Genomic DNA, 14,623 nt, shown 5'->3' with positions numbered 1-14,623 from the left:
ATTCCGGAGCATAAAATACAGGCTATACGGCTGACGTCATTGCAGAAGTCAAGCAAACATGGCACTGCCGTAAAGCGTAGTTGTAGTTGCTATTGGAGACGAGACGGAAAGCAGGAAGTGGCAGGAGTAACAGCTGAGGGTAGTTTTGTGGTTTCGAGGAGATTTATGTTCGCCAAACGGGGCAATATTTCACTCCAAGGACATATAAAACTACACGGCACTGAATAAGGAAAGACTAAAGTACATGCTGAAGGTAAGTCCAGGAGATCAGCGTGTTTTTGCTGTTAGCGTTGAGCTAAGTTACGCTAGTTGTTAGCAACTTTAGGCTGTATCTCACAGGGTTTCTCCTGTGACATGTAATGCACTAGATGTTTAACATGGTGCCACTTGGGTTTTAGCAAAACTGCCTTACTTTCTTATTGACTTAATACAGTATTTCGATTAGCTTATGGTCAGGATTTTGGTGCTGTTTGCCCTCCAGCTAACAATCCTGGAGGTGACCAAACCATATGTGATATAATTTATTTAATATAACAATAATAAAAAAATTACATTTAAATATCTTGAGAAATACTGTGGAAACGAGGACTTTACGACGCACAGTATTAATACAGTATCACTGTATTTCCGGAAGTGTATGTGTGACGTCAGACAGGTTTATAGTCTGTTAATCGCCTTTCTACATTTTCTTTTCTTGTTTTCTACTTCATCAAACACAATGGAAGTTTATCCCACACAAGAGGCCACGCCCCCTTCACTGAGACTGAGACACAGAGGCCACGCCTCCTTCACTGAGACTGACACACACAGAGACCACGCCTCCTTCCCTGGGACTGACACACACAGAGGCCACGCCTCTTTTACTTGACTTTTATTTCATCTTTTTCTTTCTCAAATATCAGACATTACATTCAGACGTGTTCTGGACACGTCAGAGCTTTGTTACGGTATGTTTTCTAACACAGGACAGACGAATTTACACTCATCTGTGTTTCCTCTGTAACATTAGATGATCAGATCAGATGTGAAACCTTTTTTTTCCTCTCTCTCATTAACTTCAAGAGAGAAAGAAATAAGAGACTTGAGAAGAAATGTTTATATTTGCAATAACATGAGCGAGAACAGGAACAAACTTGTTTTGTGGGCTTTCCACAGCACGTAACGTAGCTGTAAATGGATAAAACATATTTGTCGGTCTTCAATAAATAAAGAATTAGACGAAGCAAATTGCTGTTTTATAAGTGGAACAAAAAGTGTGAATTTGTTGTTATAGGAAATAATCAACTTTGTTGTTGTAAAGGTTTTTCATTTTCATTTTATTATTCGACTCCATCGCTGATTTTATTTAGTATAACCACACATGTCCAGATGTAGAACCCCCAACCAGTACAAGTTGTACATTAATAATGCATGAAAATAAGGCAGATTTTTAGGGGAGAGTGAAGGGGGCTTTAAGGGCTTTTCTGAAAAATGCGTTATTTAATTATTATTAACTATTCGTTATGCTTGACTGGTCCGTTGGTGATGACCACAGATCAATTTGAACTTCATATTCTTCCAGATCTGAGTTCAGTCACAGCAGATGTCATGAGTCGCCCGAGGAATCCTCCACAAAAAGGCCAAGGAGCCGCTCGAGCCAAGCAGGTAAACAAAAGTCTAACATTTAATTACTGCAGCAACAGGGATCTGCTACTGGGTTTGTGATCATGAGTGATGTTAGTGCTGTGTCTCTCTCAGATGGGTTTACTCTTGGATCTGTCTCCGGACACTGCCCTAGAGGACTCTGGTGGAAATGATGAGGCGTTAGAGGCAGAGCTTCTTACTCTGATTGGAGGAGGTGGCAGGGGCAAGCAGCCTGGAAAGAAAGAGGGTGGGAAAGGTGAGAAGTATAACTCAAAAAACACGGGTGAAATGACTGGTTTTTAAATATTATTCTTAAATTCTCTGTGGTGGCCTCAGCCATATTCTATGGTGTGGTCAGCTGGTGCAGCAGCATCTCTACTGCAGAAAGGAAGAGACTGGACAAGATGATCAGGAAAGCCAGCTTAGTCCTAGGGATTCCTCTGGACACTGTACAGGAGGTGGGAGAAAGGAAGATGGTAGCAAAACTATCATCATTGCTGGAGAACGACTCTCACCCCCTGTATGAAACGGTGTCATCTCTGAGCAGCTCCTTCAGTGACAGACTGTTACATCCTAAGTGTCTGAAGCAGCGACACAGACGCTCTTTTCTCCCTGCTGCTATTGGACTGTACAATCAAAGCTGCTCCCAGTAAACCAGTCACCATAATTACACAGTCATTACTGTTTAACTGCAATAAACAATAACAAAGCATTTTAAATGTGCAATAACAGAAATTCTGAAAAATGTGCAATATTACCAGTGTGCAATATGTCTTCAGTGTGACCACTACTCTTTTTATATATGTTGTGTTGTGTATATACTGTATATTATATTATGTCTCTATTCTTTTTATATATTTTGCTGCTGTAACAGAGAAATTTCCCCATTGTGGGATGAGTAAATGACAGGAATCTTTTAAAAAAAAAAATTCATTCCACTCTTATGGTAGCTCCTGTCCCCATGGAGGACATTGAGCGCATGGCCGCCCTGTGCATGAAAGACCTGGATGAGGAAGGAGCAGACGATGAAGACCTGGAAAACGATGCCGAACTCCTGGTAATGACAGGAATCTCTATCACACAGTATGCTGGGTTTGAGGTGGGGTAGTGCAGGTTTTTTTCAGCAGATAAGCTGTTAGGCTTATCACACACTAGGACTTTCAAAACTTCCACAACAGAACAAAGGGGTGAATACAGCTCTATATAGAATGTAGTTACCTGAGACCATCACTGCCCACTTTAAATTAGAGAAGGGATTTTTCCAGCAGCTTTTAGGAGGAAAGAATTAGGCCAAACAGTTTTTTTTATTGGTCATGCTTAACTCTGGCTCCAATCTTTAAATCAGGCTGAACTGAACGAGGTTCTGGAGGATGATCACGAGGAACCAGCTCCTCCTGCTCCAGTCCAATCTCACCGCTCAAACGCAAACCCCAAATCCACCTCCACTACCCCGAGTGGTGCAGGTGGAATGGAGTCCCTCCTGCAGGAGCGTATCAATATGTACCAGGCGGCAACCACCAACGCAAAAGCTTCAGGAGAGAGCAGCAAGGCTCGCAGATACGAGCGTGGACTAAAGGTGCTAAACTAATTCTGATCTGAAGGACTATTGTGTGGTTCACAGCAAATATTCATCTTTTCCATTATTATGGTGTCAAATATGCATGTGCAAAAAAAATTGACCTGGTCACAGCTTCCCATTGGTATCCCTTTGTATTCGCTAATAAACAGACAGCATCAAACTGCCTGCTCACAAAAAGTTACATGACTGAATTTGTAAACAAATTGGTTCTATGGACAGAGAAGGAAAGTTAGCCACTAGATTCCCATCATTGTCATTTACATCATCCCTTCAAGTGTGTGTTTAATTGTCGTTACAGACTCTACAGTCCATGTTGGCATCTGTGAAAAAGGGAAAATCCATTAACGAGGAGGAGATCCCACCCCCAGTCGCTGCCGGGGCTAAACCCACCACCACACAGGAAGAACCAGTCAGAGAACAGGAAAAGCCTGCTCCGGATTCCAAACCACCGCCAAAGACCAACGAGAAGCCGCTGCAGGAAGCACAGACTTTAGCCCCGCCCAAAACTCGGGTCCTGCAGCCACCCATTCAGAAAACACCAGCTGTGACTCCAGATACACCAGCTATATCACCCTTAACTCCCATAAAGCCCAGTGAACAGCATTCAGGTATACACACACACACACACACACACACAGAATTTCCCAACATAGTGTGCTATATTGTGTCTCTCTGTGTGTATTGCAGAGCTGAAGGCCAGTGTGTTGAGCAGACAAAGGGAATATAAACTGGCCGCTATTCATGCTAAACAGAGTGGAAATACAGACCTTGCCAGGCAACACCTTGTCATCATCAAGGTAACCTAAAAAAAAATTAGCAGTTTGAACTGTTTTTAACTGCAAAGCACATATTAAAAAAAATTACAATGTCTTGCCAAACTCCTCCATGTTTTCTAGACTTTTTTTTTTAGCAGGTTGCAGATCGTTGCGGTTGCATGTTGACTGAGAGCTTTCAGACTTGTTAGGTTCTCGTCATTCATCGTACTGTGCAACAATAAAGAAATTAATACAATAATCTGATTCTTTCCTCCCATAGAAGTTGGACTCTGTGGTTGAGGCGATTGACAGAGGAGAACATGTTGATGCCAGCTCACTGCCACCCCCTCCTGGTGTGTTACATCACATGGCATTTATACTTTTATGTTAATAATCACTGAGCATGTCATTTTGAATACAATGATATTCTTTGAGTTCTCTCTCTCACTCACACACACACACACACATACCTGCTCTGCTCTCACCCCTGCAGGAGATCTTACAGTTGAGCGTTCTCCTCCACCTGCTCAATCTGCATCTGTCAAACCCACCTCTGTTCCTCCACCTGCTGATGCTCCAGCACCTGAAGCTTGTAAGTGTGGCATCTGAGTGGGTTTAGGCTACAGTGCAACATAGAAAGCAAATACTAGGCTGGAGTTGACATGCATGTGTGTGTGTGTGTGTAGCCCTTCCTGCTCCCCGTAACCTGGCTGAGGCCCTGCAGCAGCGCATGGACAAATACAAAAGTGCAGCTGAGAGCGCCAAGAGCAAAGGAGACGACCGAAAAGCTCGCATGCACCAGCGTATTGCTAAGGTAGAAAGGCCACGCCTCCTTCACTGTGACTGACACACACAGAGGCCACGCCTCCTTCACTGGGACTGACACACGCTTCCTTCACTGGGACTGACACACAGAGGCCACACCTCTTTCACTGGGACAGACAGAGACCACTCCTCCTTCCCTAGGACTGACACACAGCGGACATGCCTCCTTCACTGGGACTGACACACACAGAGACCATGCCTCCTTCACTGGGACTGAGACACACAGAGACCATGATTCCTTCACTGGGACTGAGACACACAGAGACCATGCCTCCTTCACTGGGACTGAGACACACAGAGACCATGATTCCTTCACTGGGACTGAGACACACAGAGACCATGCCTCCTTCACTGGGACTGAGACACACAGAGACCATGATTCCTTCACTGGGACTGACACACGGAGGCCACGCCTCCTTCACTGGGACTAACAAACACAGAGACCATGCCTCCTTCACTGGGACTGACACACAGAGGCCACGCCTCCTTCACTGGGACTGACACACACAGAGGCCACGCCTCCTTCACTGGGACTGACACACACAGAGGCCACGCCTCCTTCACTGGGACTGACACACACAGAGGCCACGCCTCCTTCACTGGGACTGACACACACAGAGGCCACGCCTCCTTCACTGGGACTGACACACACAGAGGCCACGGCTCTTTCACATCCTATCATTCAACCAGTAGTTGTGTCTGGGTCTGAGATTATACACTAAATACAAATTATTTTCTTTGTGTGTGTTCAGCAATATCAAGATGCCATTAAGGCTCACAAAGCGGGACGACCTGTCAACCTAGCAGAGCTACCAGTACCACCAGGTAACTGTGCTTATAGTAGCTTATAGTATAGGTGTCCAAGTGTGTTTATAGTAGCATTGTAATTTTTCTCTCTCAGGTTGTCCTCCTCTACAGGGTGCAGAAAGCACAGAGCAAAACTTCCTGGGTGTCCTGGAAACAGCTGTGAAATTGGCCAATCAGGATGCAGATGCAGAGGAGGAGGATGATGATGAGCCAGAGGAAGGAGGGACAAAGGTAACAGACCCAAAAACGTTACAAAAATACATGTATACAGGTTACTGTGACCATGAACTTTCAGAATGATGGTGTAGAGTCACTAGAATAAGGAGCAGTGTGAAATGTTTCAGAAATGTGATTTATTGCTAAAGGTTTCCTCACCACGTATGTAGTTGATCAGACAGGACATGATTGGTGTTCTCTATTTAATTATGCAAAAAAAATCTTTTTTTTTTTTTAATTAAACATGATTGATATGAATTTTTAATTTGTTATATATCTCTCTTTTTGGGACGTTATTTCTTAATTAATAAACTTGTATACTGTGGTGGCAGTTTTGATTTACATATAAAAACACAGTCAGAAACAGAGTTGGTGGTAAAAGCAAAGAAGTAAAGATGGTATTTATTTTTGCTGCAGCTTAAAGGTGTCTTCCACAGTGCAGAATGCCAAGTCTACACAGTGAAGAGGCAAATTTTAGTGATTCAGCTTTCCCTTTTACACCCTAGGTGTGTGCTTGTGTGTGTGTGTCCTGGCGTGTGTCCTGGCGTGTGTGTGTGTGTGCATCTGTGTTTGTGACCTCTGTCACCCCAATAAAGACAGATCTTATCAGGCACGTGCACCCACACTCCTCTTAGTTCTCATGGCTGATAACACAAAGAATGTTTAAGGCAGGGGTGCTTTATGGCAGGACCATTTATTGTAGGACTGCCATACTATTATTAGGACTATTATTGTTCCTGTTCTCTCTCTCCCTAGTCTGACACACAAAATTTACCATTAAAGCACAAAAAACACTCATGATATTTATAATTTCCACTACAATACTACGCTACTCAGCTGAATAAAATTCAATACAACACGTCGTGGAAGTCACTGGCTCTGTACCTCTCGGTATTAATCCTGTTTTCCGATTGTTTTTCTATCTTTTTGATATGTAATCTAGCCTGCTGTGCGTCCTGCTGCTCAGAAAGCCCGAGCTCCTGCACCCTCACATTCCTCCTCCCCCACAGACACCTCCAAACTGCCACCTAGAGGTGAGTGAGTGTATCACGGACATTCAATAGATTCATAACGTTATTGTAAAAACCTCCTTCATGTAACTGATGTCTAATGCCAAAAAATGGACAAATTTGCCATAATCTCAAGGATATCACTGTATATAAAAATATGATACATAAAGCCATTATGGCAAAATTACCTTTTTACTATTTTTCGATAATTGTTTTTATTAAAAATAATAATAAATATGAACATTACAATTGTATGTAAAGTGTTATGGGTGTGTGTGTGTGTGTGTGTGTAGCTCAGCAGCAGCTGGAATTCCTGCTCCGACGCAGGCAGCAGTTTGTTAAAGCGGCCCTGCGCTCGAAACAGATGAAGGATGTCCAGGGAGCATCGCAGCACCTGCGCAACGCTAAGGGACTCGACCCCATGATCATGGCAGCTAAAGGAGGCCTGCCTGTCGATATCAGCAAGGTGTGTGTGTGTGTCTGTTTTCACAACACTATCTTTATGACTGTAGTCCTGATTCTGTGTAAGTACCAGAGGTGGGTAGAGTAGCCAAAAATTGTACTCAAGTAAAAGTACTGTTACTTCAGAATAATATGACTCAAGTAAAAGTAAAAAGTAGACATCCAAATAATTACTTGAATAAGAGTAAAAAAGTACTTGGTGAAAAAACTACTCAAGTACTGAGTAACTGTTGAGTTGATGTTAGTCTGATTTATTTTTTAACACAAAACAACAATCAGGCAGACAGAAATACAAAGTAATCTGTAGGCAAATTATGGCTCATCCAATCAATAAAATAAATTACAATTAATTAATTACAAAATAGCTTAAAATAATTCAGGTAAATTCAAGTAAATGTAATGGAGTAAATGTAACTCGTTACTACCCACCTCTGGTAAGTACAAATATAACAATATGCACCTGAGATGAATCCATGGTGGGATAAAAGAACTGGAAATCTGTTAATGGGACAACAGACTGTGAGACCTCAAGCAACTCTATTGACTTAAACTTGCTCTGTAATTTTTCATTCTCTCTCACTCTCACTCTGAAGGTGCCCAGTGCCCCAGTGTGTGAGGAAGACTACACTCTCTCTCAGGCTCGCTCATCCTCTCAGTCGTCCCGCTTGTCCCAGCAGTACACTCAGCTCATGGAGCGCCTCAGGCAGCAGCACGAGGTCAACACACACAACTACTACATTGATGTTACACATACATTATGGGATTTAATCTGTTATAACACTGAGCAGTGCAGTCTAGTCGAATCTGTAGAACAATAAATGTGGACTTGGTAGATCTCCTCAAACCTTGTGTGTGCAATAACCACTGCTCTATCTTGTTGTACAGAAATGTCTGAGCTACTCGCAGCAGTTCACTCAAATGGGCAACATGGCCGAGACCATAAGGTAAAAAAATTGCGCTGTGAAATGCTTGATTCTGATCGGTCAGCTGAGGTATTTGAATCTGTGTGTATAGTTGTGTATATTTGCTCGAAGCTTTACAGCTCAAAAGGTGACATGTAAAAAAGAAAAAGTATCTCTGAATGTCTTTGATCAGAGACATGCCCTGATGTAGCTAAGACCTGAGTGTTGAGTGTAGCAAACATGGGTTCTTGGGTTAAGGGCACTTCAATGTAGTATTACGCCCATTAGTGTGGTTCTCTGATCAGTGAGTTCAGCTGCTGTTTGGGGGTTGTTTCCATTCATGTAATATTAACCTTCAGAACCCACAGTGCAGCATGTAATAGTGTGTGTGTGTTTGCAGATTTGAGAAGCTGGGAGAGGAGTGTATGAGTAATATTGAACTGTTGAAGAAAGCTCATGCTAAAGGCTATCCTGTCCCAAGCCACCACACAGAGGAGAGAACCATCAACACTGTCAAGTAAACACACACACACACACTCGCGCGTGCGCACAAACACACACTCCCTCTCTCATTTGCCAATATGAAATCTCTCTCTCTCTCTCTCTCTCTCTGCAGGATTTTCCCTAATTTGACTGCCAGTGAGATGGAGCTAACAATCGTAAAAGGAATTAACCTACCCACTCCAGGTGTGTCTGTGTGTGTGTGAAACAGAAATGATCTCTTGCATGTTTGCCCTTGGATCATTCTCTCATTTTGTCCTCTCTCTCTCTCTGCTGCAGGATTTTCAGCCAGTGATTTGGACGCTAGCGTGCGCTTTGAGTTTCCCTTCCCCACTTCGGTATTTAAAAAAAAAACTTTCTTTCTCAGTCTGTCTCTCTCTCTCTCTCTGTCTGGCAGAATAGTATTGTTAATAATTGTGTTGTTTATTAATTGTGTAGGAAGAAGCTCAAAGAGACAAAACCAACACTGTGAGAAACACCAACTGCCCAGGTACACACACACACACACACACACACACTGTCATTGTGTAAACACATTGTCCTCATATATTCTCTCTCTCTTTATTTCCCTCTGTGACCGACAGAGTTCAAAGCCTACTTTAAGTTGCAGATCAACCGAACACACAGAGGCTTTAAGAGAGTGGTGCAGACTAAAGGCATCAGGTTTGAGGTCATCCACAAAGGGTGAGGTTTCATTTTTTATTTTACTTCTTTCATCGGATAAAATTCCGTTTCAAAATGCGGCTAATAAAGCAGGAGAAAATTACACCATCCATTCACAAGCCTCACAATGCTTAGTTTGAACTATTTGTGTAAAAATGCACACAGCATAACTACTGCAAACTTTAAAGTCATATTCCCTCTGTGTGTGTGTGTGTGTGTGTGTGTGTGTGTGTGTTTAGTGGTCTCTTCAAGAATGATAAGGTGGTGGGAAATGCTCAGCTGAAACTCGAAGCACTGGAGAATCAGTGTGAGATCAGAGAGATTATAGATGTGAGTTTTACACACACACACACACATACACACTTGTATACTACACTCACTCGTACACATGTTTCTCATATTTCACCCTCATAAAATATCACTCACTCTGCAGAACCCTCATCATATCTATATATCACATCAAAAATGTGAGGTCAACATGTGAGATGCTGTTTAAAACTTTGTGTGTTTGTCTGTAAGGTGCTGGATGGCAGGAAGTCAACAGGAGGGAAGCTGGAGGTTAGGGTGAGGATTCGGGAACCACTGGGTGGGGCCCAGCTTCAGTCTGTCACAGAGAAATGGATCGTAGTGGATCCACCAGCCATCACCCCTGACAGAGAGAGAGCAAGAGAACGGGTAAGAGCAAAAAGTAGGTGAGAGGAAGAGGGATAATGAGATAAATAAAATAAAGGAGCATATTATGGTGCCAAGCACCAAAGATCCTAATACTGTGCCAAGCACTAATCACCATAATCAGGGGTAAGTGCAGAGGAATAAAGTAAAGAATTGCGTTATCATTTGAAAGGGCAAGTATGAAGAGTGTGGATCATATTAGGGGCAAAGCAGAATATCATAGTAGCACCCAAGAGATTGTCCCGCTTTCAATTGTACTTTTCAGTCTGTCAGTTTGTCTACATGTCTGAACAGTTCAGTACACAGAATAGAAGGTCACTGTCTTCATCTGTTCTTCTACTCCCGTATATAAATCCTATGAAACCCCTTTCCTGTATCTGTGTCTCATATTCTTCATATTTCATTCTTTCCCTATAGGCTCCTTCACCAAAATCCAAACCTCGCAACGATCAAGGAAAGAGCAGCCATTCAAGGTTGTGTGTGTGTGTGTGTGTGTGTGTGTGTGTGTGTGTGTGTGTTTTGTTAATAAAAGACACTTTAACTAAAAATCAAACCGCTGAAGTGATGAAATTTGGTTACATGGGTATCTCTTTCTTTTTAGACTCTCACCTCCTCAATACAAACTCCATAGCTTCAGCCTCCTCAACTATGACAAAGAAAGACTAGAGAGAAAGGTTTGTGTCTGTGTGTCCCGCAGTCTGTGTGTCCCGCAGTCTGTGTGTCCCGCAGTCTGTGTGTCCCGCAGTCTGTGTGTCCCGCAGTCTGTGTGTCCCGCAGTCTGTGTGTCCCGCAGTCTGTGTGTCCCGCAGTCTGTGTGTCCCGCAGTCTGTGTGTCCCGCAGTCTGTGTGTCCCGCAGTCTGTGTGTCCCGCAGTCTGTGTGTCCCGCAGTCTGTGTGTCCCGCAGTCTGTGTGTCCCGCAGTCTGTGTGTCCCGCTGTCTGTGTGTCCCGCTGTCTGTCAGTCCCGCTGTCTGTCAGTCCCGCTGTCTGTCAGTCCGTCCCTCTGTTTCTGTCCCGCTGTACCTCTGTCTGCCTCGCTGTCACTCTGTCTCTGTCCCTCTGTCTGTCTATCTAGATTTATTTTAGTACTGTTTGCTTTTTAATAGATTTTTAATAAATATAATGCTGACAGAATAATAATGCAGTCTAGAAATGTTTTTTTCTGTCTTCATCAGTACATTATTTTGAATGTGGTAACTCCAACAAAAGATTAAACATTGAAAATGTTGATTTTACAGTGATATTAATTTTAAAATGTAAAACTTTAAAACACTGCCTTTCTGTTCAGATCACAGGACCCGATTAACAGTGATAAAAAAAAAAACATTGAAAACTTCTTTAAGTTTAATATGAATGTTTGGTTCGTGGCCCTTTAACTCAGTCATACTGATTGTTTTCTGTCCGCAGATCGGTGATTATAAGAAAAATAGACGGGATCTACCACCAGATCTGCTGAATCAGCATAAAGAGATCTGCCACCGACTACAATGGCAAAAATCCTACCTTGAGAGAGGATCCTCGTCAGTGTTAGCAGGTTTTACACACACACACACACACACACACACACACACACGAGTGTACAGCCATATTTTTCCCTAAAGGAGGTGCACTTCTTTATTCAATGAAAGCAGTTGTCATGGCAACAAAATAAATATTGTCAGTATAATTCAGTGGTTTTTCTGGTAACTAATACGTCTGCTATTAACATCATTATTATGATGATGATGTGTATATTGTGGCTGTTATCATTTTATATTAAAATGTGAAAAATAAAGAGGCAGATAAGCCACGCTCACGCGTGAGAAACTGGACGTGATTTGATTAATGCTGTGATAGTGCAGGAAAAAAGTAGCATTTGTTCTACTCTACTTTATGTCAGTGTCTCTCTTTCTCTTTTAGAGTATGATGGTGTTTTAAGTAAATTCGCTCATGGTCTTGCTGATTCTGTGAAGAAGTTTTCCAGTGAAGGCAACAGGGTGAGTAAACACACACACACACACACACACACACACACACGTTGGTGTGCTTTTCTATCTATATAACTTTATCTTTACCTCTCTGTGTCCAGGAAGCAGCTAAAGATGCTCTAGGACGGCTTAAGATGGTGGAGGCTGAGGTATGTTTACTACGTTACATACTAGTTAACTAATTAATTATAGCAGAATTTATGAGAGGATGATACGGGATTGAAGGTTTCGAAACCATAAGGGCTAAATCTTCGGTGTCACCACTCTCAGATAAGCAAATGCGTAAAGGCTGGTTTTAAAACGTGTTTTTCCAGCATCAGATCTTAAATGTGGGTGACTTAAAATAAAAGACTTAGGAAATTGTAGTTATTAGTCACTACTATTGACTTGTCATGATGAATCATGAGTCAGATTGGGTCGGATAAAGAAAAGTTCTTGGTGTTTGAACTGTCTCAGTAATTACTTTATTCAGTATTGGCCCAAGAGCCAGAATACACAAACAAGAATGCAGATTGAGACATGTTTCTCTCTCCCTCTCTCTCTCTCTCTCTCTCTCTCTCTCTCTCTCTCTCTCAGATGGAGTCTCTGAGGAGGAAGCGTGCTGCATGAACATGTACAGGAGTTGGAACTTCGCTGTGTGTTGGAAAACTGTTCTTACACGCAGAAGCAGTCAATAACACACATGTTCTGTGTGTACTTCCTTTCCTCTTCCTTACAGACAGATCTTGAACGTCACACACTTCTCTGTAACTTCACTCCTCTCCTCTCTGTATAGACTCTTAAACAAACACTCCTGATATTTTAGCCCAGGCTCTGAATCACCTTAGATCTCCTGGACTACTTTACTGAGAAAAATATTCTCTCTGACTATATGGAAGGCCAAAAAGGTCATGAGTTTTTATTTGTTTACTGCAGTTCAGATGTGTAACCCTGCGTGTGCAAATTACATCTGCAGCATATTCAATTGATACGTGCCAGAACTTTAAAACAACACTACAGTCCCCGCCCACAAACACTTCTCATTTGCTAGCGAGAGGGCATTACCATAGGCTAACTCCTGAGTTTTCTCCAGCCTTATTCACACAGTTAGCTCAGTAACAATTTTTATTTCAAAGAGAAATGAAAGGAAAATGGCACAGGACAAAAGTGGTAACACATGGCCTCTGTGGGCGTCCATAAGATCAGGGTGAAACGACTGCAGAGTCGTATTTATGAGGTACTAATTAATGTTTTGAATGTTTGAGTCATGTGACTCGGGGCTTTTATAACACAACAGTTTTGCCTAAAATGAAATGTACACACTACAAGACATGTTTACTTATTTACTATAAAGCTAATTTAGCTAACAAGAAAACTGTTTTTTTCCCCCAAATGTTGCTATGTGAATCTAATTTGGACCGTTTTATTTCGTTTCCAATGGTCAAACTTTAGGCCACACCTCCTTCCTGAGCAATCTCCATAATTTTATTTGTCTGTTCTGATTACAGGGTCACTTCTCATGAGCGTCTTAGCATTAAAAAGTTCATTGTGTACATTTAGTTTTTGGCCAAACTGCATCTTTAGCGAACGTTTGCACATTTGATGAGACGTGCAGCAATACTGCAGCTTTTCTGATTCTCTCCATCTGTCATCCGTCTCCGTGCTCCATGTGCCTTGTGTGAGTGGGTGTGTGTGTGAATGGTGTAAATCCTTATAGAGAGCATATGAAGAATAATCTGTTCTCTGCACTGAATTCTGCTTAATCCTTCCTGTGTGCAGCTCAGCATGCTGTGATATGGGGATAATGCTAACACTCCACCAGTGAAGTTTAAGGGTTGTGAATAGAGGGTTGTGTATTTATATAGAGCAGGGGAAAGGATCACAGCCCATAATCAGGGATTAACCCTCGTCTGGTTGTCCAGGTGACCTTTGAGCTCCAGTGGAGTGATAAAGCCAACAAACTGACTGTGGGATGTTTCATAACCAGCGTTTGAATAAAACGACAAAAATCCAGAGGAGCCATGCATCATCATTATTATTATTATTATTATTATTATTATTATTATTATTATTATTATTATTATCCCATATCATTACTGCAGTACACAAAAACTATGCTAGCTACTTAGTATCAGTGTGGTACACTCTGGAGCTTTGGTTGCCTACAAATAATGCATGGCCTCTCAGGATTTCTGTACATAACTGAAGCCATATCAGGTTCCACCTCTCAGCACACCTGAGCCAGGTGATCAGGTGCTGATTGTGGTCTTTGGAGACTATATAAAGGGGAAATGAGGGTAGTAAATGCAATGCAAGCATTCATGAGAATAGAACATATTAGAAAATATTTGGGAAATTGATTCGTTTTGCTACAAAGTACTTCAGATCTTTGTGCTCTTGAAGCTAACTAGTTAATCATGTTAGAAGTTTATCACAGGGCCGAGCTCCACAGCAGCGTATCCCAGCATCATTATCTAAAGCCTGACAGAGAACACCAACGTGAAGTACATGCAAACGATATTGAAGCTAACTTTGTACTTCCTTTTATTATACAATGCTAATATTTTTAGCGTTAATCTGATGTACACAAGTTTGTAGTGTAGACTGCACAGCTGCAGAAACTAGACCATTGTTTCTATGCGATCTGTCTTTTCTGAAAATTG

The 14,623-nt window shown here is 42.1% G+C and overlaps 1 protein-coding gene across 4 annotated transcripts; it reads left to right on the top strand.

The window, feature by feature from the left end:
• Positions 1-38: 38 nt before the first annotated feature.
• cc2d1a (coiled-coil and C2 domain containing 1A) lies at positions 39-13,973 on the top strand. Of its 4 annotated transcripts, XM_027136472.2 has the most exons (30): positions 40-253; positions 726-947; positions 1,562-1,644; positions 1,738-1,879; positions 2,574-2,680; positions 2,969-3,199; positions 3,501-3,810; positions 3,890-3,999; positions 4,238-4,310; positions 4,451-4,549; positions 4,644-4,771; positions 5,535-5,607; positions 5,684-5,820; positions 6,749-6,839; positions 7,109-7,281; positions 7,871-7,993; positions 8,163-8,221; positions 8,580-8,696; positions 8,796-8,866; positions 8,960-9,018; positions 9,119-9,170; positions 9,265-9,364; positions 9,583-9,673; positions 9,863-10,018; positions 10,433-10,488; positions 10,617-10,689; positions 11,422-11,548; positions 11,914-11,990; positions 12,083-12,130; positions 12,558-13,973. In XM_027136472.2, the coding sequence occupies exons 3-30, from the start codon at positions 1,588-1,590 to the stop codon at positions 12,588-12,590; spliced, it is 2,973 nt and encodes a 990-aa protein (XP_026992273.1). In that variant the 5' UTR covers positions 40-253; positions 726-947; positions 1,562-1,587; the 3' UTR covers positions 12,591-13,973. The 4 variants fall into 4 exon arrangements, with proteins under 4 accessions (XP_026992274.1, XP_026992273.1, XP_026992272.1 ...); XM_027136471.2 differs by lacking the exon at positions 726-947; XM_047803513.1 differs by lacking the exon at positions 40-253 and having other exon boundaries at positions 840-947; positions 1,721-1,879.
• Positions 13,974-14,623: the final 650 nt, after the last annotated feature.

The sequence above is a fragment of the Tachysurus fulvidraco genome, chromosome 18 (assembly GCF_022655615.1).
Source record: "Tachysurus fulvidraco isolate hzauxx_2018 chromosome 18, HZAU_PFXX_2.0, whole genome shotgun sequence".
NCBI classification, from domain to species: domain Eukaryota; kingdom Metazoa; phylum Chordata; class Actinopteri; order Siluriformes; family Bagridae; genus Tachysurus; species Tachysurus fulvidraco.
This window is presented reverse-complemented; position numbering and strand designations above follow the sequence as displayed.